The sequence below is a fragment of the Argentina anserina genome, chromosome 5 (genome assembly GCF_933775445.1).
Source record: "Argentina anserina chromosome 5, drPotAnse1.1, whole genome shotgun sequence".
Taxonomy (NCBI): domain Eukaryota; kingdom Viridiplantae; phylum Streptophyta; class Magnoliopsida; order Rosales; family Rosaceae; genus Argentina; species Argentina anserina.
In genome coordinates this window covers 7,263,443-7,288,441 of record NC_065876.1, presented here as the reverse complement: position 1 = coordinate 7,288,441, position 24,999 = coordinate 7,263,443, and the positions used below count along the sequence as shown (strand labels likewise).

General features: G+C 36.1%; 3 protein-coding genes across 3 annotated transcripts; 1 reads left to right on the top strand and 2 right to left on the bottom strand.

Annotated features, from left to right (window-relative positions):
• Positions 1–3,706: 3,706 nt before the first annotated feature.
• On the bottom strand, positions 3,707–6,665 carry LOC126796466 (serine/threonine-protein phosphatase PP1). Its single transcript, XM_050523294.1, has 4 exons — positions 6,255–6,665; positions 5,043–5,602; positions 4,187–4,399; positions 3,707–4,018 (listed from the first exon to the last, which is right to left on the bottom strand). The coding sequence occupies exons 1-4, from the start codon at positions 6,430–6,432 to the stop codon at positions 4,007–4,009; spliced, it is 963 nt and encodes a 320-aa protein (XP_050379251.1). The 5' UTR covers positions 6,433–6,665; the 3' UTR covers positions 3,707–4,006.
• A 5,436-nt stretch (positions 6,666–12,101) lies between these two features.
• On the top strand, positions 12,102–17,992 carry LOC126793616 (uncharacterized). Its single transcript, XM_050520184.1, has 7 exons — positions 12,102–12,491; positions 12,972–13,277; positions 14,846–15,001; positions 15,119–15,447; positions 15,779–16,304; positions 16,415–16,453; positions 17,181–17,992. The coding sequence occupies exons 1-7, from the start codon at positions 12,398–12,400 to the stop codon at positions 17,708–17,710; spliced, it is 1,980 nt and encodes a 659-aa protein (XP_050376141.1). The 5' UTR covers positions 12,102–12,397; the 3' UTR covers positions 17,711–17,992.
• A 2,880-nt stretch (positions 17,993–20,872) lies between these two features.
• Positions 20,873–21,726, bottom strand: LOC126795328 (protein LURP-one-related 17). The gene is given in 4 exon segments (XM_050522170.1): positions 20,873–21,262; positions 21,440–21,596; positions 21,598–21,639; positions 21,641–21,726. Coding segments are annotated over 4 exon segments (675 nt in total).
• Positions 21,727–24,999: the final 3,273 nt, after the last annotated feature.

The following is a 24,999-nucleotide window of genomic DNA, read 5'->3' as shown; positions in this document are numbered from 1 at the left end:
AAGTTGTTTACATATTTGAAGTCACATAATTTTTGTCATCGATCGTGCGTGGTCGAAACAAGGAAACTCATTTGACAAAGTCCCGGTCAATGGGGGTTTTATTATGTGAAAACGCATGTTTTTTTGATTGACCGTTGGTACGGACGGTCAAACCATGTTCAAAACGGATGAAATTTTTACGGGTTCCCTAAATATATATACCGATCACATCTACTGGTGTCGATCGACCATATTTCAAACTGGAGTTGTTGATCGCTGAAGTGTTCATTAATGTACCATAACCTTTATAGTAGGGTTATAATAAAACTATCACATTATGAAGCGACTATATGAAGGAAACTTCTCAAGATCGATCGACACCAGTCGATATGATTGATATGTATATATAGTCACCTTGTCAAAATTTCATCCAATTCGGACCTCGTTTAACCGTCGGAATTTTCGGTAAACCGAAAACAACACTAATATACCCTAAGAGAGGACCCATTACCAAGATGTGAATGAGAAAATTTGTTTACATATTTGAAGTCACATAATTTTTGTCATCGATCGTGCGTGGTCGAAACAAGGAAACTCATTTGGCAAAGTCCCGGTCAATGAGGGTTTTATTATGTGAAAACGCATGTTTTTTTGGTTGACCGTTGGTACGGACGGTCAAACCATGTTCAAAACGGATGAAATTTTTACGGGTTCCCTAAATATATATACCGATCACATCTACTGGTGTCGATCGACCATATTTCAAACTGGAGTTGTCGATCGCCGAAGTGTCCACTAATGTACCATAACCTTTTATATTAGGGTTATAATAAAACGATCACATTATGAAGCGACTATATGAAGGAAACTTATCGGAATTGATCGACACCATCCGATGTGATCAGTATATATATTTAGTGACCATTTTAAAATTTCATCCAATTCGGACCTCGTTTGACCGTCGGATTTTCCGGTAAACCAAAAACAACACTAATATACCCTAAGGGAGGACCCATTACCAATATGCAAATGAGAAAAGTTGTTTACATATTTGAAGTCACATAATTTTTGTCATCGATCGTGCGTGGTCGAAATAAGGAAACTCATTTGGGAAAGCCCCGGTCAATGGGGTTTTATTATGTGAAAACGCCTCTTTTTTGGTTAATCGTTAGTATGGACGATCAAACTATGTTCAAAATGGATGAAATTTTTACATGGTCCCTAAATATATATGTTGATCACATCTATTGGTGTCGATCGACAATATTTTGAAACTAGAATTTTTTAAAAATAAAAAAATAAATTTTTTTTTCAAAAAAAAAACCGAAAAAAACCGAACCGAACCGAACCGTTCGGTTCGGTTTTCAGTTTGAAATATTGAAAAACCGAATAGTAAACCGAACCGAACCGAACCGAAGTTAAATTTCAGTTTGGTTTACGGTTTGACCCCAAAACCGAACCGTTTAAACCGAATGCCACCCCTACCGTGATTCCTTTGTACACTTTTTTGTGGGGACTTTTCTTTTACCCGAAATGGGAACTCATTATGAAATGACATTACTATCCTCCTGTTTAGGTGTAGCTTGAAAAATCAAAAATCAAAATTCAAAATCATTACTCCACCCGCCTCCTGGCTCCAGCACCCATTCTACCGCCCTCAGCCCAACACAACCGGTCCACCGCCATCTCATGCTCCAAGAGTTGGGCGTAAGGAGGCCTAATTGCCTTAAGAGTTAGTTGGGCTTGGAAGTTGAAATCTCAATCCGACGTTTTGAGATAGTAAATATACAATATTGGATTTGTTACGTCCCAATTGGTACATTTTATTTTTTATTTGTAAGGATAAGTTTGAAATATAATGAGTTGAGATTTGAGAGTCTATTATGTTAAGGTGCATCGATAAATGTATATTTTCAAGATCTATTGAGGTTGTTTAATGTAAATTACAAAAATATACAACTAGCATTCACTATAGTAAATTTAAACAATACTTATACTTATCAAAAAGTGAAAATACCTCAATAATGGAGTATTCGAAAGAGTTAATGAAGCGCAATGCACATGACATGCACAATGGTGCTCAACTCACACTCATTAGAAACAAATTTGTCGATCACCTTTATTTAACTAGCCTCATGCCTGCCCACCTAAATTAATAACACATGTCTTCAATTAACTATGATATAACCATAGTTATCTATATAAATTAATAATAATAAATTATTATTTTTCTCATACATTTAACAACATTTTAGAGTTTATTTATTCTTACTATTTTTCAAGTTTAGAATTTAGTGTTTATGGTTTAGAGAGAGTTTTAGGGTTTAGAGTTTTTAGTCTTAATCATATGGAGTGTGGAGTTTAGAACTTTTGTGAGGGCAGATATTATGGATTAAAATCTTTTATAATATGACAAAAACAATACCCTAGCACATGTACAACTTAAAAAGTTTATGGAGTTCACATGTTATACCGAAGAGAATATGGGCGTATAGAATATAATAATCATCCTTTTAAATGAATGGGGACTCAAAATTGAAATGGTCGGTGGGATGATTTAAAGTTCGAAAATTAGATGAATACTTTGAAAATTTTCTTGAAATACCAAAAATTTGAAAAGTTATTTGACATCCCTCTAGTTGAAAGCACCTCGCGAAGTATAGAAAATTGAAAAAGTTCCTTGAAAAGACCAAATAAGTTATCGGCATCCCTCGAATTAAAAACTCATAGCTTATGTGGATGGTACAATAACGTACAGACTTCATAGTTGAGGATAGACAAAAAAGCTAAACATCTTAAATATACGATTCAGACTACAAGCATCGGAGCTAAAAGTATTTACAGGCTTTTTTAGTATGTGGCTTGAAATGTGATATACATTTGAATGAACATGGATAGAAAGATGATTAAAACTCTTTCTTATGTTTATGCTTCTTTCGAGTAAATTAACCACTACAAATGGCACAATGGTCCTAACCGAATTTGAATGGGTGTGCTCCCCATTGAATTATAATCGCGAAAGCTCTTAAACAGTGATCAGGGTCCAAGTACGTATACCCTCGACATGGGCTCAAGTACCTCCATGTTTCCTGCATCTCTATATAAACATAATGGCTTACATGATCAACGTTTGGTGAGGCTGAATCCATCTCAACTCTTGAAGATGGTTATTCTCTGAGAGTCAGTTCACCCTTCTAAAGCTCATCCTCATGTTGCATTTCCAAAGGGGCCCCAAACTTGGTAAAGAACTATGAATAACAACAATAGTAGGTGTCTTCATTGGGAAAAGAATACTAGCCTCTACTCCATTGAACACAGTCGAGTTACAAGCAATCGTTGCCATTTTTTAGTACCCACTCCTGAACTGAATTTGAGGACCCAGAGGACCTTGCCAGTTTCCAAACTCCTCTTAGGGTGGATAGTAGGTGGCTAGGTGGTCTTTAAATTTGACATAAACGCTTTCATAAGAAAACATTTGCAAGTACTCCTAAAATCAACCACTAAAAACTTCTAAAACCCAAACAAAACAACTACACAGAAGCTCTTACTGTTATTCTATTAATAGAAAGTATAGGAAGGATTCCTTTGGATAAAAACTTTCGTGCAAGTTGCCATGACTAGAGTTCTAAAATCAACTGTCAAATCTCAATATGCCTTAACCTACCATCCAATACCATATTAGTAGTATGAGTAGTGCGTTATCACTACAACATGAATTGACTCAAAGTTTAAGCAACATAAAATCAGGTTTTTCCCTCGAATAAAAACTTCTAAATTCAAAAGAACAAAGTAAGAATCTCAATTATACAGTTCAATTTGATTTTTCAATTTCTTTGCCGAAGAAAGGTGCATCAATCTCGGACACCAAAGGCTCTTTTGACACACTGTAGATGTAGCTTGCATCTTGATACTCTAACTAAACGAGACATTGTTGAATTACCAACCTTGCAACTGATATCATGCCATGCAGCACGGGTGATGCAGGAGATATTCTTCCTAGAATTACAGTTACTGCTTCCTCAATCAATCAGCCCTTACCCTGCACAAAAGAAAGGCAGGTCAAAATGGATAAGTAACTCATTAAAGTTTCATTCCCAAAGCCTTTAAACTATTACTAACGACAAATTTAAACTTTAACAAGCCTTCAGTATTATCTTCATCTATGGTGCTCCTTTGTAAGTAATTCGTGCATCTAAATCTTAATTACCTTATGAGGTGGAGTTCCTGGTCTTAACATGTTGCTACCTACACCAAGCTTTCCTTTCTTCTCAGATGCTTTCAGGATCTGGAAGGAACATGTCAATGTATCATCCACACTCATCATGGCACCAGCATTATCAAACTCACCACAGTAATTTGGTGCTGAAAATATAGTCACCAGTTTCCTCTTTCCAAAAAACTCATATCCATCTTCCACCACCTGATAACAACCTGATGAAGTCAAATCCAGAAACAATAACAGACTCTAATGGTGACGCTAAGTTGGTACACGCTCTTTTATAGTTTCTGTTTTAAGGGATCCAAACTTTATTATTAGTGGATTTAGTGCCATCCAGCAAGAAGCACTCACAAAGGAGGACACAAGTATTAGAATAACCCATGCAGAACACAGATATATTGTCCCACACAAAATCTGTAGAATCCATTTTACAAGTTTATCAAAACTAGAAGATAAAATTTTGAAATCCATAAAACTCTCGAGACAAGTACAGCTGCATACATAGAGATAATTTTCTGAAGTAACTTAGGTTAGGTTGATATAAAGTTCCTTGTTGTGCATACAAGGGCATACATGATAGAACTAATTTTCAGTGAAAAATCTTCTGATTAGATTATCCCGAAAGTCAGTTTTGCATAAAAGGAGATAGTGAGTAACCCCTAAAGTCAGCAGTAATCAAAAAACATATAGCAGGGCAGAATCACACTCATCTAGTCATCCCCACATGTCTACCACCCCCATCACCTTATAATCCTTCACAACTCTTCTTATATGTTCTCTATAAATATACAGAACATGTGCATAATAAACGAAATGAAGACTAACGAAAAAGAATGAAAATTACCTGGTGAGCACGACAAACAAGATCAAGGTCATGTTGTTGGAGGAATTCAGCAACCTTGTCAGCCCCAAATGTATACGACACACCACGATCATTCTCTCCCCAACCTTCAACATCTTTATCGGGATCAGCCCATAATAGATCACAGAGAAGGCCCTGGTCTGGTACATCCACTGGGCGGGCAATATTTCTAATCTGATCTAAGTTTTTCAAATCAGGAGATAGACCACCGTGCATGCAGAGGATCTTCTCATCAACAAGAGCAGCGACAGGCAGACAGTTGAAGCAATCAGTAAATACCTTCCAAATACGAACATTAAATCTTCTCTTGCACTCATCATAGAACCCATATATGCGGTTGATGGAAGCACATTCATGGTTGCCTCTGAGCAGGAAGAAGTTCTCCTTGTATTTGATCTTATACGCGAGGAGAAGGCAAATTGTCTCTATGCTTTGCTTCCCACGGTCAACATAGTCCCCTAGGAATAAATAGTTGGCTTCAGGCGGGTACCCACCATACTCAAACAACCGTAAAAGATCAGAAAACTGACCATGAACATCTCCTGTGATACAGAAATTGAAATTCAGCATCGTACTGATTAAAGACATGTTTATGCTATTCAACTCAATCAATTAAACAAAAATGATAACAATCAAAATCATTCCAAACACAACTTGAAACTAGCCCTTAACATTTGGTAAGATCTACATACACAATGCAGATTTATCAATACACAATGCAGGTTTAGTTCCGATAATGCTATCAAGTCCTGGCACATAATCCCACCAATGTTATGAACCTCGCAAGTGAAAAAACAACATAAATCCAGTTGTGTTTGAAATTTGGTTGATTGGACGAACCAAGTAACAGACACTCTGTGCTAAAAACCTTATCTTACACTACGATTCTATTTAGTACTCCACTAATTTTGCCAACTAATCAATCTTGCTAGCTTTGAATTGCTCTTTCTGTTCTCGGCTTTACAAGTTGGCCTGTTCTTCTATCTACACTAAAACTTCTACTCTCTGCTACTCAAATATCGCATAAATCAATTATATCAGAACAACAAGAAAGCATTTCCAATCACCAGAGCCTTTTTCAATCACTTCATCACAATTAAACAAACAGAAATGTAAAAAAGCAAAGTCAAAGAAACAAGCTTTTCCAACTCAACCGAAGCTAGAGCAGATTAACAGTGAGTTGGTTTTTTTTACCGCAAATCTTGATGGGAGCTTCAAGCTCGAGAAGGTTGGGCTGACTGAGAAAGATCTCCTTGGAGGTGGTGCAGAGGTGTCGTATCTCCGCCTCCGTCATCTGCACCTGCTTCGTCGTCCGGCCACTCTTCGCCGACACCAGCCTCCGTATAAGATCGTCCACAATCGCATCTTCCATCGCAAACACCCCAAACCCTAGCTCGCTCTCTCTCTCTCTCTCTCTCTCTCTATCTCAGCTGGTCAAGAAGTCAAGAGAGGAAAAAGAAGGATCCGAGTATGAGGGCGAGGAGGGGAGAAGAAGCGAATCAGAATAACAAGGGAAAAGGAAAGAGGGAGAAATATCTGTTTAGGGTTTGGAATTGTTGTTTTTTTTTTATGTGGTGGAGGAGTGCGTGGCGGCCATTCTCGGCTGGGGGGGGGAGGACAGAGTTGAAAAGAACGAGTGTGCAACAACGGTTGGGGGACCTCGTTTTGGATTCAAGAGGGGGAGCCCTAAATTAATAGAAAAAAGGTTCGTGCAAACCCTATCTGGAAACTTGGTGGGCATGCGAGCGGCACGTGCGTGGCTGGTTTTGGATCATCCGTTTATGGACTTGATGAAGGTTATGATGAGTTTTGAACTTTTGATGATGGTGATTATGGATTCATCATGAGGAGAAGGGTTTGAATTTGAAATTGTTTAGTGGAGAGTCCTGTTTTGTTGATTTGGCTGATTAGAATGATGTGAGATTATTCGTCTTGTAACATATGCTATTAATTAAGACTAACCTTTTACTCTTACATCTCCACGCGAATTCAACTTCCTCTTTTTACATTTTTTAATTTATTTTTCTCATTTTCTTTCATTATTTTATTTTTTTAACCCACTCGTATATTATTATTTTAATTTATCATTATCTCGGATATGGGTAATTATGACATATCCATTTTTTTTTTGTGAAACTGTTAACATAGGATAAAACTTTTAGTTATAGTGGTATAGATTTGATGAGAAATAAAAAGGAGGATAAAAAATTTAGATATTGGAGTACGTCTACATTTTTTTTATTTGATACAACAATGGTATTCTCAAAACCCAATGATCAATACGCGTCAGATGATCTTGTCAAAATGTTTCCTCCTCATGATTAACTCCAATTAGAGTCACATAAATTCCATTATGGGTACGTATGACGTACATACATGGATTCCACATCTAGACTTGATCAACTCGCTACTTATCGTTGCTTATTTTTCGGTGGGAGTTTATTATTGTTTTCACTTTTTCTATTGTTCAGTTGTTGATAATCTAACCAATGCATTTCCACTTCAAACGATTTTTGGTATGAATGTTTTTGCCAACCTCCTAATCATTTATTGTCTTATAATATGAGATAAACCCTTTTTTGTTTTGGATGAGAGGGCTAGTGCAGTCACAGAGACCTGACATAATATCAAAGATTTCTACAAACAATTACTCAACAAAGCACCAATTAATAAAGAGTACTACTTTAAATGCAACTCTATTTGCTTTGAAATATTGGTGACATAATGGAGAAAACGATAGATATGAGACCCTAACAACAATAAAACAGCAGTTGCATATCCTAATACTCAATAAAGCAGCTCTCAGACCACGTTGCCGCCAGAAAATTAATCCGACGACACTTAGTCTCACTCTGCTACTAGGCGTCAACGACCATTTGACAAAGTAAAGAACTCGCTGCCTACCTAAAGTAGACAGAGCACAATGAGTGCACACACGGACACGTAGCCCAACACACCCTGAAAATGATTTATTACACGAAAACACGCAACATAATTATTAAATAAAAATAAAGAAAACTAGAAAATGAAACTTAATTAGGGATGGGCTTATAGGCTAACCCAAGCCCAAAACATATTCGAAAAGAGAAGGAAAACCACCGGCCACCCCTAATCCACTATCATGTCGACCACCACCAGAAGACTACCAAAACTATCTCCACTCCCTTCACCTGATCACCACCAGCAACGCCGTGCCAACAATGCCACTCCAGCACCAAGTGCCGCCCCAAGCAATCATACTGCTCCTCATATTTGATCAAGAGAGAACAACCCGGATTAGATCAACAGTGCACCATCGTACCACTCTCGCACCAGCCACTCACTCATCTCCCAACGACATATCTAGTGAACCATGAGCCAGATCCCGACCGACTTGGTCCTCCTCTCTCTCACAACTACCACGCATGATCCCGAACCAATCTTGATTAGCGCACACCAGACCCACATAACAACCACAACAACCCCCATTCGACGATGGCAAAAGGGGTCGCCGCCGGATGAAGGACAAACGCTAAATTTGTCTCTAAGAGCCGCCTCTCTCTTTCATTCTTCTTTTTGCGTCTCTTCGATTCAATTTAACGTTTGTTATACTATAATTAATATGAGATACAACCTTCATATAGATTACAATGAAGCGCAAAAACTAATAAGTAGTCATATCTGGATATATAATATATAAAAGAGCACTTGAACTACATGAGCCTCCCTAAACCAACCTTAAGCTGGATTGAGATATTCTCCAGTAAGGTATTAACTACCTTAATTATTTGAAGGCATAATGTCATAATGCATATGAAAGAAAGACCAAGTCACCTAATTATATATTGTTCAATGCATGTACAGTAAAACCTCGTTAAATTAATACCTGATTAATTAATAATCTCGCTAAAATAATAATTTTTGTTGGTCCCGACTTGGGGCTAATATGCTAAATTAATTTTTTACTAAATTTATAATATAATAGAAATTTGAGACTTCACATTAACCCTATCAAATATAAAAAATAATAATTTCTCATTACATATAAATAATTTTACGTTTACGAGTACTTTGTAAAGTATGACTCATTTGTCACTTGTTTTTTCTTGAAAATGATGTTACTTTGAATCTTATTATGCTATTTTCTTAACATGATAAGAACTTCTTATGTGTTTTTCTCTTAGTGCAACAAGAAATTATAAATCTATGGTCCTCACTACCATGATACATTGTTGAATAATATAGATTATATAGTACATCAAACAAAATAGTAAATTTGACAATGCATATATAATATGAACAATGTAATCCGTCAAACAAATTAATACTTTTAATACTGTTTACAGAATAAATGATCAATGTAATACATTGAATAAAGTACAACATTTATTTTCTAAAAAAATGTTTATATTTTGATAAATTAATAAGTTACTAAAATCTATTATCAATCGTTCTCTCTGCCCTAGCCGCTAGGGTTTCAGAGATTTTGACAAAATCTTATTCTCCTATTGTCCCATGGCCGATCAAATATCTCAATCACCTATTAGTGCTTTTGGTTCTCAGGGGGGTTGCCCTTGTGGTGCGCGCTTCAGGTTCGGTGCTTGTGGTTCTCAGTCAGGTGGCTGGTGCGGCGACAACTTCACATTATTCATATCTCGTAGGACGTTTGCCCAAATCCAAGTCCCGATTTATGGGATTCAAAGGTGTGATCTCTTCCATCTAGCGTCTCCGTCGAGGGGGGGGGGTAAGTGTTCATGATGTCAGTGATCGGTTTTTATTTCAATTTGATAAGGTTGTCGAGTGTGATTATATTCAAGGGTGGTCTTTAGTTCTATCATAATATCATGCTAGTTTTGAATTTTTTATGGGGGTGATTCTCCGATGGAGGAGGTTCCCTTATTTGATCTTGTTACGTGGGTAGTAATTCATGGTTTGCCAACAAACCTTCGGTACAAGGAGGCCATGTTGTGTACTGGAGAGTCTCTAGGTCAAGTGGAGATTTGGGATCGCTCTGCCTTGTTCCAAAGGGAGGAGGGGCAGAGGGTTTTGATTCGTTTTGATGTCAGGGACCGAGTGAGATCTTAGATGTTGTTTGAGGCATATGAGTCTCTCAAACCTGAGTTGTCTCTGATCTTCAAAAAGTTCAAGGGTTTTTGCTGGCATTATGGTTTGTTTCAACATGATGAGCTTGGTTGTGATGAATTTTTGATTCATGAAAGGGCAAAGCTAATGCAGGGTCCACCTCCAAATATTGTTGGGCTCTCATTACAGTCTGATAGCCATATGCCGAATACTGTGTCTGCGGCAAAACCGGTGTTAAGCTTGGTACCTCTTCTTGGGTTCCCGATGACAACATTTGCACCAGTGACTATATGCTGGTGCAACAAATTAAGGAGGTTTCAATGCATGATGATGAGAGGGTTGTAGTGGAACGTGAGCATGTGTCGGACACTGCAAATGGTCTAACATTGGTGCATGTTGACTCCAAAGCTCCTTTGAAGGAGAATGTTGCTGATCCAAGGCTATTTGTTGACTCCTAAGTCTCTTTAGGGGCTGTGAGGCCCACAATATTCAAGTCGGTGGCATCTGTGATCAATTTACTCAAGAGTCATGCTACCACCGAGTTATGGCGCCCTTGGAAGAGGTATTTACAATCCAATGTTGTTTCTATGGAGGAGAACATTTCTCTGATGGTGAAACATAAAAATGGGAAGCTTTGGGTTTCTCCCAAAGCTAAACATAAACCTGGTTGCCCTAAAGGTAGTACTAATAAACCTAAGGCTGCCAAAGAACTAGTTATGGATGGAACTGGGACTTCTAAAGGTTCTGGCAGGAAGATGGTTGCAAAGAAAAAGAAGACCATGGTTGGTGCTTATGTGAAGGCTAAATTGGCGGAACTTGTGGAAAGTCCGATAGAAGCAGGGGACAAAGATCCAGTGGTTGTCGCCTCTGATGAAAACCAGGCAGAGCAAGAGAGAGCTCCCTCTGCCATATATGCATAATTTGAATCGCGTCGCAATGGTACAATGGTGTGGTTGTTAAAATTTATTCATGTCTTCTACATCATTTGTATCATGTTAGTTTTGTGCTTCATGACCATGAAAATGTGGGTGAATCTTGGATTTTATTGGTTAGTTTCATCTAGGGATAACTAGTTGTTGGCTAGTGTTCTTAGAGATAGTTAGTTTTATTTGAGTCAGAAGATGTAACTTTTTTTGTCGGCCTTTTGGTGTGCTATCTTGGTTATGCATGCTGAAATATAAATGAGTTGACGTTATGATTAAAACAAAAAAGTTATTAATTTATTGATATATTTATAATATACTAAATTAATAATTGTTACTGATCCCGAAGTTATTAATTTATAGATATTTTACTATAATATAAAGTGTATAGAACACTTCACTAACTATATAAGGGAGCTCGGTGAATCGGTGATATTAATTCATATTTAAATTTTCATCATATGCTATAGTGAGTATAGTCGACGTGTGTGGTTTTGCACTTTTGCCAACAGCTTTTGTTATAGATTAAAAAAAAAACTCGAGTCAATTTACGCTGACCGTAAAACTAAACGACGCAGGTATCTGGACATTGGATGCAAGTGAAATACACGATCGCTTATATATGACATAAAAATGCAATAACGAGGGACCTAAATTTGAGCTCGACCATTACTAGTAACCAAATTTGAACTCGGGTCGGGCAGAGTCTATATACGAGGAGACAGACTCTAGAGACATATCCAAATGGAGCGGCCGGTGCCCATCCCATTCGAAACCAAGATCATTGGTTTTCACCTTTCTTTATTTGAACTTGTGCAACGCGTTTACCCATTTCACAGAAGAATAGTAACGCCACCTAACATCACCACCTGTTCGGCTCTGATTGCTGCTCCATAGATAATAGTTCCTTCGTTTCTAATGCACCCAGTAATTAGATAACGCCACGTCACACAGCGCGTCCAGGCCAACAGCTCTGGATCCCAGCCGTTGACGCCTAACCCGCACCGGAATATTCCCCATCCCACCCAACCCACCTCACCCATTCCCGAAAAGTATAAATATTTCTCTTTCTTCCCCATTTGCAGTCGTTGCCCTAGTAAACCCCTTAATCGCCGCAACTTGATTCTCCTCACCCGAGAAACCACCCTCTGCTCTTCTCACTCCTCCTCTCACCAAATCGTCCAATCTGAGCTGATTTCCGATCCGAAACTCCATCTTATGGTCCTCTTCAGCTCCTCTTTCACTGCTCCGGCCATGATTTGGACTGCCAGGCGATTCCGGCGTCTGTGTTTGTGATTGCGTTGACTGCTGATCGGTTTTCCGGTGATAGATTCGGTTGAATTGAGTTATCATATGGAGGAACGACTTGTACGGGCTGGTGTTACTACGGTTAAGGAGCTTGTGACCGCTTCGCCGGAGCTGTGCAGCTCATCTCTGTGTTATAAAGGTGATTTCGATCTCCGGCCAAACTTTTCTATTTTATTTTCATTAATTTATTTTTAATTAATCAAATTAGTACCATTTATCACTGATTTGATTGATTGAAGTTTGATTAGGTCATATCTGAATCTGTATGTGATGCTTCCGAACATATTGTTGTTTTTGGCTTAGAAAATCTATAGTTTTACAGTCAAGATAAATAAGAAAAGAAAAAGGAAATGAATTATTGCTTACTGAAAAGTTTCCAATTCGAGCTTTTCCTTTCGATTTTTGCCTACTTATATTTGTTATTGTTCCGATATAAGTAACATATCCTTTACTTATATCAATATATACCTTCTTTTGCCAGATTGTAACCTGAATTTTGTTTTTTCGGTATTTAACTGATAAAGAAAGCTTAATTAAAGTTGTCTGTGCATTGTTCATTTTTCAATTATGAAACTAAAAATTTGGTTTCGTGTATTGAGAAGTTTAGCTATGTTTGCAGATATAACAAACGGTTCTTCAAAGTCTGAACCATCTAAGCTTGATGGTCGGCACCACAACAGCTATCAGGGTGAAGACTTGTCCAGGCACCTTCTTGGTAGGGGCAGAAATGGGTTTTTGTCAAATCATGGCATTGAAAGTGTACAATTACAACGGAAGTCAATTAAGGTGTTGAAAATAGGAAATTTTCCTTCTAAGAGACCACAAATCACTCAACTTGAAGATTCAATTAGCCCAGCTGAACTTGATAGTTTAAAGGACATGCCGGATAAGGTCGGCTCGTATCTTACAAAGTGCAGTTCTGCAGGTACTGAAATGCTTACAATCGTCAATTTGAATTATTATGTATGTAAATGTTTGCTCATCATCATTGAAGCTAAATAAGTTTATGTGTGCTGAAAAGTCTTTTTAAGATGCTTGATGCCGTCTGCAGTCTCTTCACAAGTGAAAATTTAATTGGTCCAAATTCACTAGCCATTTGGTGTTATAACAAGCAATGCGCCATCGCCTGAATGTGGAAACATGTTTAAAAGTTATGTGTGACTTTGTTTTACGGGTGTATATAACATCTTCAGCAGCGGAAACTTCATATTTGAAGTTCTTATGGGGAAAAATAAAGGTTTTTTTTTTTTTACATCTCATACCTCCTGTTTTAACATCACACTGAGCTCTGGTTCTCATTGCACTGTTTTGGTGCCAACCACTTTAAGTTTGAAACACAGAATGCTAAATTGAACATTGGGTAAAATAAAAATGGAAAATAAAAGGCCCAGGAGGATTTAGCTAAGCGTCAAGTCTAATTACTTGTAACAATCCGATGCTCAAAGGTAATACAGAATGACATTCTAACTTACACTGATGTGTAGAAACCCAAATAAGGAAACCCCACAGTCCATATGGTACCCAAATGCTTGAGTGACTTCGATTGTCTCACCCTTGTAATTGCATTTAGATTTCATTGGAAGAAAAATTACTTTAAGCACTAGGATTGAGTTCAATATCTACATTTAGATTTGTTTGATCTATCTGCCTACAATGTTTGTGCTCAGCAGCACTTAGAGAGGAGGCTTACTGCAACTGTGTATATTTATGTGTAGGTGTATATATTTGTTAAGAACCATTAATCTCTGGGTTAGAAATAACCATAAAGTCTCTGGGTTAGAATTTACACCTGCCTTAACTGGTACGCATAATGTGTATGTAGTTATGATACATGTTACAGATACTAATTGGTAAACATAAATTGGTTTTCTAATATGTGGATTAGCTTAACACTTGCTAAGATCTGACCTGTAACATTTCAGTTCACTGAACCTGGGCAATGAAAATTTGGTAGAAAATATCAACAAACTTTTAGGGTTCAGAAATTTTTATGTTAGCATTCTCAAGCAGATTTGGAGATGAGAAGTAAATCTTCTAGTCATACTCATTATTCGGCTGCAATTGTTATTCCTGACTCTTGATTCAATTTTATCCTTTAAGCTTCATTGTGCTAGAATTAAAGTAACATATTCCTTAAAAAGACAGAAAAAAAGTGGCCTTCTGCCTAGTTTCTTCAACGTTTTTCAGTGCTAGTCTCTATGTGCCCATTTCTCATTGAGATCTCTCTTCATGCTATGCTGTAGTATGTAAAGTTTCACTGGTTAGGTGGTTGGACATTAGAGAGACCAACTTTGAGGTGTGCCCATCAAGAATTTTATGTTCTCATTTGCTAAAATAATGATTTGTTTTTTTTAATAGAAGATAATGATTTGATACTTGACCACACCCTTTTAAAAGTCAGTGCACGTGGATTTTTAAAGCATGGCCTTTTAATGTTTTTTTTTTTTGCTAAGATACCTCTTTTTTCAACTTCTCTATCATACACTACTCCAGATAAGACTCAATTGGCGAAACAAAAGACCAAATTTACAAGCAAGCGAGGTGATAAGAGAAATCAGAAACTTCCTGTAAAGACTAAAAACGATTCCTTCTCTGTGAAGGCAGGTCTGGCAAGCTTCAGTTCGGCTGCTGGAGGGAACAACTTCTTTGGTATGACTTCTCAAAATGATAAATTCTGTTTTCTAGGTGTAGACTTCTTTTTGTTTTTTTTTTGGGTGGAGTGTACTCATCAATTATTCTAAAATTACTCAATGAAATGATTGGCAGGAGTTCATGGCCTTAAGTCGGATAATCATGATGTTACAAAGCATGTAGATGATCTGCCGCTGAATGAGCTCCTTGATGGCGCGTTCAAACATCTCAGTTTAGGTAAGGATAAAGGAAAGAGACTGGCGAATGTTAACGATAGTTTTTTGCATTCGGTTAGAAAGGCTTGTTCTATCCTTCAGCTTCCGCGGTCTGTCCCTGCTGAAGTAGATAGCCACTCCGAAATGAAAATGTCATCTTTGCCTTTAAGCACAACTGCTGTTGTTGCTAATGGTTTTAATGGTGATAAAGGAGAGTTGTCTGTAACAGATCTGTCTTCATGTAACAAGGTTAGTGGTCTGTACATATCTAAAGATATAATAGTTACCCCTGAAGCTGATTTGGTAATTAGAACATTAATGGCTTGCATAGAACATTTAACATTTTATTTTGTCATGGGGATTTTTGTAATACTTTTTGGGATAGATATTCTGCATCTAGTATAAGTCTGCTGGCCTGACTGAAGTCTGGACGCCTGTGCGAATGCTTGCACTAGTAGTTGAGACTCTCAGGCTTCAGTGACGGGGATTTTAGTCAGTTTTCATCTTAGACCCTAATACTAGTCTTCTACTGCAAGTTTACTAATACATCATGGTGTACTTTCTATTTTCTTTTATATAGGTACATGATTCTTGTAGCAGGCCTGATAGTCCTGCAAATCCCCTTGATATGCCATTAAGTCAACCTAATTATATTCTGGAACGCTTGGAGCTTCCTCCTCACAAGGATTTGGAATCTTTGCTCCTGGATGCCACAAAGCCTGGTTTGGTTTCAAAAAGTACTTCTGACTCATGCTCGGGCAGGCAAATGTCTCGGCGAGCAAGTTTGCCACCTTTCCCCTGGTCAAATTCTTCTAGTTGGCATTGTAGAAGCAATTTGGATGCAGGAAAAATGCCTACAAGCAGGGGCACATGTCAAGGTCGATGGCTAAGAATAGAGAGGAATACTGTTACGTCATTGGAAATTGCGGCTAGTAAATTTACAGACTTGGAGTCGATGACTTATGATCAGAGTCTAGTTCCTTCCTCAAAACTGATTGTGGCTTCTTCAAGTGATAAAATTTCCCCAACTATATCTGTTTTACCTCAGTGTGAGTTGGATTCGTCGGCTCCTGCAACATGTTTGAAAGAAACATTTGCTGCTTTAGGTATTATTATTATTATTAAGCTTTCACAATTTTGATTGGAGTACTAGGCTGTGAGCTTTTTATTTATATATTATATTGCTTTTCTTTAATGAATTTGTTTCGTAATGCAGGCTTGGAAGGTAATTTGAATCACTCAAGAAATAGTAACGGTAAAGTTTCAACCTTTTAGTAGGCTATTTCTGTATGCTATCTTTTTGTGTATGTGTGGACATGTATTGGGGCGCTTTGTAATTCCAAACCACTCAATGTAGGCCTACTATGCTTTATACCTAGTCTCAGGAACAGATTGAGTGGACAGCACTTTTTTGTTATCGTTATTGGTAGATTCCTAATATGATCATAGGTTGGGCCAGATGACTAATGATAAAGTGGAACAGTAAAAGATCAGATGGGATATGATTAAATGGGAACTGAATGGCAGCTGAATCAATTTACACTTGCATAATGATTGCACATCTTGTAGGAACATGTTTATGCAATTTCAGATATAGATCATGTCCACAAAATTTCAGCCGATTCCATAACCGTTAAGGTACTCATAACTTCGATTTTCTACTCAAAATATGAACGGTTCAGGTTCGACAAATTCAATACGTCCATTGGTTTTGATTAGTTCGATACCTTAAAGATCATGAAATCGGCTGAAATTTTTTGGAGATGATCTATACGTTATAACCTAGATATTAAACGGTGGAGATGTGAAAACTCGATCAAAAAGTTGGTCAAAAATGAAAATCCGTACCTTAAGCTAAGATAAGGACCTCCTTATGTGAAAAGCCTTGTATATATATATATATATATATATATATATATAAATGTACCTGATATTCTGCCTGTCCAACTGTTTTCTCAATGAGGTGTTTTTGCTTGTGACAGATGAGTGTTGTTCAAATATATTAGCTGCTGCTCAAACACTGAGTGGCATGGCAACAAATCCCTTCATTCGAAGTCCAGATGGAATCCTACGATGGCCAAAGAAGACTTCACCAAAGGCCATGAAAGCTCGCAAGTTGAAATCAGTTGAAAAGACCATTGATGTATATGGATCATCAATTGCAGTATCTGGGTCTGATAATCACACAAAAAGAAGCATTGACCGGATGCTGATGCTGCCCCCAAAGAGACCCAAGCTCTGTTCAAGTGACGATAGAAAGGATTACAATAGCTACAATAGTGTTAGGAAAGAACCAATAAGTTGGTCTACACCAAGATCAAGTAGGTCATTACCTAGCAAATCAGGTAAAGAGTCGATTGGGAGTATTAGACATTCAACTTCTGATGTGGTGAAGCATTCATATATGATGCCCCCACCTTCAAGGGTTCCAGAGAAGCCTTCCCATAAGCGAGAGAAGTTGAGGAAATTATTGACGATGGATTGGAACAGGGGAAGGGACCGCCCGGACTGAAGAATATTTCATTCCACTAGGGGTTTCATTGATTCTGAAAGTCGGGTAATTGGGAAATACTCATCTGTATATAGCACCATGTGTTGCCGTCGGCAAGGAATGTGGCAACGAGTTAGGCACTTGGGCAGAATGAAATTGTTATTAAGAAAGAATGAATAGGAAATCTTGTGTTGTAAGAAAGAATAGAACGGAATAGTGTTGAATACTTTGCCACGAAGAGCATTCAAATTTAAATTCTGTTTTTAAACAGGTTCCAATCTCCGGCAATCTGTGAAGATTAGCAGTTAAAAACTGGCATGTTCATTTCTGAGAATACCGACTGAAGGAGTTGGAGGATACCGCGAAACTTAATAGCATTCCCATTTCAGTAGTAATCTTAGGCGAAGGGGCGGATCCAGCCCAGTGAAGTTGAAGCCCAGTAGAGAAAACTAATTTCATAAAAAAATAATTAAAACATAGAAATAACACTGTCATTTTTCTCGTCTTTTTCAATTCAAAGTCTCATCGTCACTTTCTTGTTGGGGACTTGATTGAATGTTCTAATGCACATTATTTTAAAATTTTAATTAATCACTGACTTTAATTTGGAATTTTGAATGTTCAGAATATTTGTGTAGTAGAAAGTTTTGTGTTGAAATTAGTTTTGGTTGAATTCGAATCGAATGGTTTAAGATTCAATAATGAAGCAGTAGGTTTGTGGCGTAAATTTTCCATATCTTAGTTTCTTATTCAGTTTTGCTGTGTTAGTTTGGTAATGATTACTTGTCCAGTGAATATGAATTTTATGATGTATTTTTCAGGATGTATAATTATCATCATTCGAGTAAATTGATTTTTTAAATAAAAATTTATGTATGTTTGTCATTTTTTTAAAGGAGATTCTATTCATATCTCCAAAATTAGTATTTAGACCTCCCTAGTAAATAGACCTCTGATTTACTTTGACAAATAACTAAAATGCTATTTAGACCTCCACAATTATCCCAAAATGCTCATAGTCCAATAAAATCAATAAAACTCTATTTTTTTACTTTAAAAATTCATTCAAACCTATTATAATTCAATTGATTCAAACCTATAATAACTATATCGAGTCACTTAAACTTAAATAGAATTACCGTACAATAAATTTTATACAATTTATAACAACAAATGGGCATATCATAATAAACTGGAAAATTAAAAAACTAAACATTTAGGAAATAAACGTCTACAAAGTGAGATAAATTATGTGAATTATTGAAAACGATAATATCATAGTTTAACTAGATCTTTATTCGTTTGAAATTGTTATTGTAAGAAAAAATTGAGAAATCAGATGTATTATATTGAATTCTTTGTTTTAATATTTATTTTTAAATTTATCTATATTGATAATTTCGTATATGTTGACAAAGTCAACACTAATTTAGTAAAAATCATAGGTCCAAGTGCAATTTTGGGAGATATGAATAGAATCATCTTTTTTAATAAATTAAAAAAAATATACATTTGAGCAAATGTCTTTGTATGTTAAAATTAGCCCATGTGACATTTCGATTCTAGATTCACCACTGGCCATCTCTAATCCAAAGTGTTAAAATAGTTTCAAGTGCTAAATTTTAGCACCCTGAAATCTGCATTATTTATTGATGTGTTATCAATCTTCTTCAACTTGTGAGTGCTAAATCATAACACTTTATTATATTTTAAGGTTTTGAATATGTTATATAATTTAAGTATTAATTTTTTGTGTTAAATTTTTGATTTTAATAACTTAAATATTTTTTATGATAAAAAAATTTGTTCCGATATTTATTTATTAATTTTAATTAGAATCACTATAGAGTAATTACTACTAAATGTTGGAATTGAAAGTTTGACCCAATGTTTAGGGTTTAGAGTTCCCGAGTTTGGGTCTCTTGGCTCTTGTTGAATGAAAATTTTCCATCCTAAAAAAAAAATACTTTTCTTTAACAATTGCTTCTTCAAATACAAAATTAGAGAAAGTTCATCATAAATTAAATGGGTGGAAACTGGAAAGCTTGAAGAGGTAGACCAAAAGGTAATATTTTAATCTTAACATTGGGTGCTAAATTTTGCATAGCATTTTAACATCTCAATGTTAAAATTTAGCACCTAACATTGTGGGTTGTGATAATAAGTACTAAAATTTAGCACTTTAACTCCTAATACTATTGTGTTGGAGATGATCTCATGATTATATTGTTGAGAACCATGAGATCACCACTGAAATGAGAATGATCAATTTTTTATTCGGTGATTACATTTCCCGGCATTATATCATTTCCATTTCAAGGGCGAGCTTTTAAAAAAATATCTTTCTAAAAATGAGTCGTTAATCTAATTCTACTAAGAAAATTGGGGCCGGTTTAAAAAAAACACCCATTGGTCATGGAGAGAAGGGAAAATTAACGACGACGCATTAGTATATAAAATTTGTTAATCTAATGCTATCGATCTTCATTTGGCTCTTTACCTCTGTAAAATCCCGAGAGAGAGAGAGAGAGAGAGAGAGAGAGAGAGAGAGAGAGAGAGAGAGAGAGAGAGAGAGAGAGAGTGTGTGTGTGTGTGTGCTGATAATCCCAAAGGACTCCAATTTAGACTCAAGAACATATCCACATATGTCCCTTGGCAAATACATACTTAAATGACCGGATGATGTGACTGAAGATGCTGATGCCTAAAATTGTTGTATATCTAATTGGCTTTAGTCAAGTCCGGACATGCATCACTGCTAATTTCAGCTTAATGACCTTCAGTCAGGTCCGAACGGAAGCGAGCTTTGTTGCAGATTCCTTTCTAAGCCAGTTTCATAATTGTAGTGAGCTTAGAACTTGGAATTTGGCTTCTCTCCCACCGTTGGTTCCGCCCTGAATTTTGATATCTTTGGTGCCATTGAAACGAAATCGTCTCTTTAGTTTTTGGTCGTTACGTACTAAAACATGAAAACTTGAACTACAAGAGTGTATTCAAACATAATATGCCATAAAAACTTAAATAGTTTGGTCTTATTACAGTGTGCGTATCGGTATGTCAATAGTCCTTACAACATAAATTAGATATACTCACCACTATCAATTCCCTGAAAAATCACATTATCCTATATGTTCTTCAAGGAAAATAAAAACCTAATAAAATAGCTAAATTAAACCATTTGATCTATAATATTAGAACAAGCGCCATAGCAAATCCCGGATCAAATCCAGGATGCACAACCAAATGAAAAACCTCCACCCCATAAGAAACTCCTCCAACATTTTCTTCTTTCCTCTTGATCTCAGCCACCACATTCCTCGAGAACTCCTCCACTACCTTGCATGATCGATGCGTGTAAGAACCTTCAATCACATAGGCGTATCTTCTATGACTACCGCATACTTCACGATATACATGGGCAAGTATACTGGGATATTTAGCATTCAATATGTTTTTTTTCTTTATCACGCAAAACACTGGCCAACTCTTTGATGCTGATCTACTTGTTCTTGCTGTGCATAAATCTCCCACTTCACCTTCGTACAAAAACCAGCTCTGTACCAGGCTAAACTTCTGCCAATCAAACAAGATCAGAACCCAGTTGGTCTTTATACATATGGGCTATGGCTTATATTCAAGATGTAAAACTTAAAAAAATAGTTCTTGTTAGGCACCGTCCATTCATAGTTTTCATGATCGATAACATAACATGTTGAATTTTGTTGTCACTAGCTAGGGTGGTTAGTTTACCTTGTTACGACGCATAGTGAGGACGGATTTCCCAGAGCCATCCATGAGAATTACTTCTTCAGGATGTCCGACGTAGTTGTCGACCCGATAAACCAGATCTCCATTGGAATCGATCACTGTGAATCCTTTACAGCTAATTACAAGAGATTTTCTCCACTGTTAACGATATCGATGTGCAAGCCCCACTAGGGCCACTGCTAACCTGTCTTTTGATTCGGGTGTACATGATCATTTTGTTCTTCATGAACCGACCTTGACAAAGATTTGAAGAAAGGAACAATCTTCATCCTCTCTCTCTCTCTCTCTCTCTCTCTCTCTCTCTCTCTCTCTCTCTCTCTCTGTAAAATGTTAAACGTTATATATGCAGGTTAGGGGAGCAGAAATATAGGCGAAGCAAGTATACTGTGCGGTTGGTCTTTCCAATTAGAAAAGTCCTCTCTTTTGTTATCAACACATTTTTACAGCTAGCTATACATGTGTACACACAACTAATCACATCCCTCGTATAGATTCACGTAATTATATACGTATGATATATACCCGTAGCTGTACGTGATTGTGTGGATACCAAACGGAAAAGGCATTTGTACGTTCACATTCCATTGTATACATCTGATTGCATATCGTATATTTACATTTACATTTACATCTACATTATTCCATGAAGCTATAAACTTTGTCTTGTATAATTGGTCGTCATATGGAGGACACAAGTAGCTCTCAATGAGTGAGAGACTGGTTTTCCATTTTATATTTTGAATGAGAGCGACAACCTTGCCAGAAAACTCATTGCTGGTTTCCGAGACACTTTGATGAGTTTATTTATGGGTAAATTCAACGAACAGTGCTCTAAGTATAGGTTATTCTAATTTTAAGTACTTCATATTTGAAAATTATTGTATTGTTACTTCAAGTTTCTATTTCATGTTAATTTTAGTTCATTCCGTCAATTAACACCGTCAGTAACTTTATTTCCTACCAATTTTTAAAGGCATTTTCGTCACTTTATTTTCCAATGATTTTACTTAGTTTATAACCAACATTTTATACTATTCAAATTAACCAATTATTATATAAGCATTTTCTTTTGCTTTTGAAACATTTAAATGCCTATGATAAATGGTCTAAATAGCGTCTATCGGAATCATATCAGTTTTGTAAAATAAGGATATAACATGGTTACCGAGATATATTGGATTATATAAGATTTATCATTTTTACTATTTTTTAATTAAATTTAATATACTTATTAACTCATACTTCAAAATATACTAAATAAACTTAAGAAATTAAAACTTTAGTTCAAAATGTACCCAATAAACTTCATAAAAGAAAAACATTTGATTGTTTTAACAATTAAAATACATAAATAATTTTAATTAATAAAAATAGGTGCATAAATGATAAATTGAAGTAATCATTCATCATAAACTCTCTCGTCATCGAATGCTATCGATGACTCTTTCATTTTCTTTAAATGTTTTTTCTTTCAAAACGACATTTTTTTTAAAAGCACCGATATATCGGATCAAACTCGGTTTGACCCGATATATCACCATTTGACTTGATTTATCAGTGACTAATATAATTGACTTATCGTATCGTTTTATTAAAATCAAAGATATATCGGAGATATGTCGCCGATATTTAGAACATTGCCTATGATAGAGTTTTTGAGCATATTATTATAACAATATGGTTGTTAGTTGATAGACATATACAATATGAAATATATACTGGTTTATTTTGTAATTGCGAACTTTAGCATATTTGTAATAGTTGTGGTAAATGAAGAATGTCTATTAATTTTATAATGAAATGATGTAAATTAATTAACTTGGTTTTATAAAAAATGAAATTGGAGGAAAATGAAAGATGAATTTGAAAAATAATGAAGTCACGAAAATGTCTTTTAAAAATTAGTGGGAAATGAAGCAACAAACGGTGTTAATTGAATGAATGTGTCATGACCCAAAAAATTTCAAGTATGAAACTCGAAAATCGAAGTCATGAAAACTCAAAAACAATCTCAATAAATCGAAATCGTCTCATCGTCACATCGTATCATTACTGAGTTCATAGTACAATTCAGTCTAATAGATTATTACAAAACCAATTTAAAATTCAAACATTATTTCAAATGGAAATGTAAAATCCTCACAATCCTCACCACAAAATAAATGAAGAAACTTCGAAGTCTTCAGAGTGGTCCGTCAATTTGCTAATCCACACATGTAGAACTATCCCTTACACCATCGAATAGGTGCACCGGGATTGTAAACACAAACCCGGTAAGCTTTGCAGCTCGTATGAGTAAAACAACAATATAGCTCGTCTATAAATACAAAAGAAAAATTATGAAAACATGTAATTATAAAATGTATTCATGAGTCATTGGACGGCCCATATGGTTGTCCAATAATATCTGAAAATATAAGTGCTCATGAGAAATCGGGCAACCCATCTGTTTACCCAAATACATTTATAATACGGGTACTAATGAGCGCTGGTACTCAATCTGTTACCCCTCATGCTAGTACGCCGCCAAACATTGGGCAACCACTTGCTACCCAATATCCAAAAATATGGGTACTCATAAGCCGGTAACCCATCTGTTACCTCTTATGCCAGTATACCGGTAGACAGACTAGATCTCTAACTGTATCGTAACTGTCGCCTGGCCAATGCTAGGTTCCGACATGCCAACACGTCCGAAGACAACAAAAACGTTTTAACATAACTCAAGTTAAAACCACATACAAAACAATCATCACATGTTATTGTACAAATCAAAGTGACATGCTCAAATAAATAAATAAATATCAACGATATAAATGAACTGATTCGCAAACGGAATTATGACAGTATATAATATAGTAAACCATATATATGTACTGATTTTACCAATTATACACATACACAACCCATTATATCATATACATATCATAGTTCATTCTTTTTAATTAAGTGTAATTATAAATCTCCGCTAAGGATAAATTCGTCACTGTGAGATTTTACTCACTTTAAATTCTTGAGCGTTATTTCCACAATTCTGCAAGCGAATCCTTTACTTATTGTGTCAATCACCTAGAATAGATAAGAAGTGATTTAGAAGCGTTACGTAAAACCTCAAATGCCGAAACGATAATAATATTTTACTGTTCAGCAATTTCTGGTTTTAACGAAATTATTGTTCACTTAATTACTATTGATATATCACTATTCAAATACATATTGTCTACGTATTACTTTTCATATGCATACGATTTACGTATTAGTGTACACCAATGTATTATCATAGTAAATACTGTCAGTAAATACAAATCACTGATTTACCTTTCAGAATTTACTTTTACAATTACTGTACGTAAATCTCTTTTACATTTACTACACGTGATTTACTTTTTACATTTACCGTACAGAAATCACTCTTTACAAAATTTACTGTTTTGAAAAATCATTGTTCACGCGCCGCCGCACGTGGCGGTGCGTGGGGTTCACGCGCCTCCCCATAGTGACAGCGCGTGGAGCCCACGCTCCGCTTAAACCGGGGCGCGTGG

What these genes read in the sequence shown, in the direction of transcription:
- LOC126796466 (XM_050523294.1), bottom strand. Translation starts at nt 6,432, where the DNA reads ATGGAAGATGCGATTGTGGACGATCTTATACGGAGGCTGGTGTCGGCG. An exon ending in AGCTCCCATCAAGATTTGCG is followed by an intron (nt 5,603 to 6,254) that starts GTAAAAAAAACC and finishes TCTGTATCACAG; the next exon opens with GAGATGTTCATGGTCAGTTT. An exon ending in TTGTTTGTCGTGCTCACCAG is followed by an intron (nt 4,400 to 5,042) that starts GTAATTTTCATT and finishes GGTTGTTATCAG; the next exon opens with GTGGTGGAAGATGGATATGA.
- LOC126793616 (XM_050520184.1), top strand. Translation starts at nt 12,398, where the DNA reads ATGGAGGAACGACTTGTACGGGCTGGTGTTACTACGGTTAAGGAGCTT. An exon ending in CTCATCTCTGTGTTATAAAG is followed by an intron (nt 12,492 to 12,971) that starts GTGATTTCGATC and finishes CTATGTTTGCAG; the next exon opens with ATATAACAAACGGTTCTTCA. An exon ending in TCACTCAAGAAATAGTAACG is followed by an intron (nt 16,454 to 17,180) that starts GTAAAGTTTCAA and finishes TGCTTGTGACAG; the next exon opens with ATGAGTGTTGTTCAAATATA.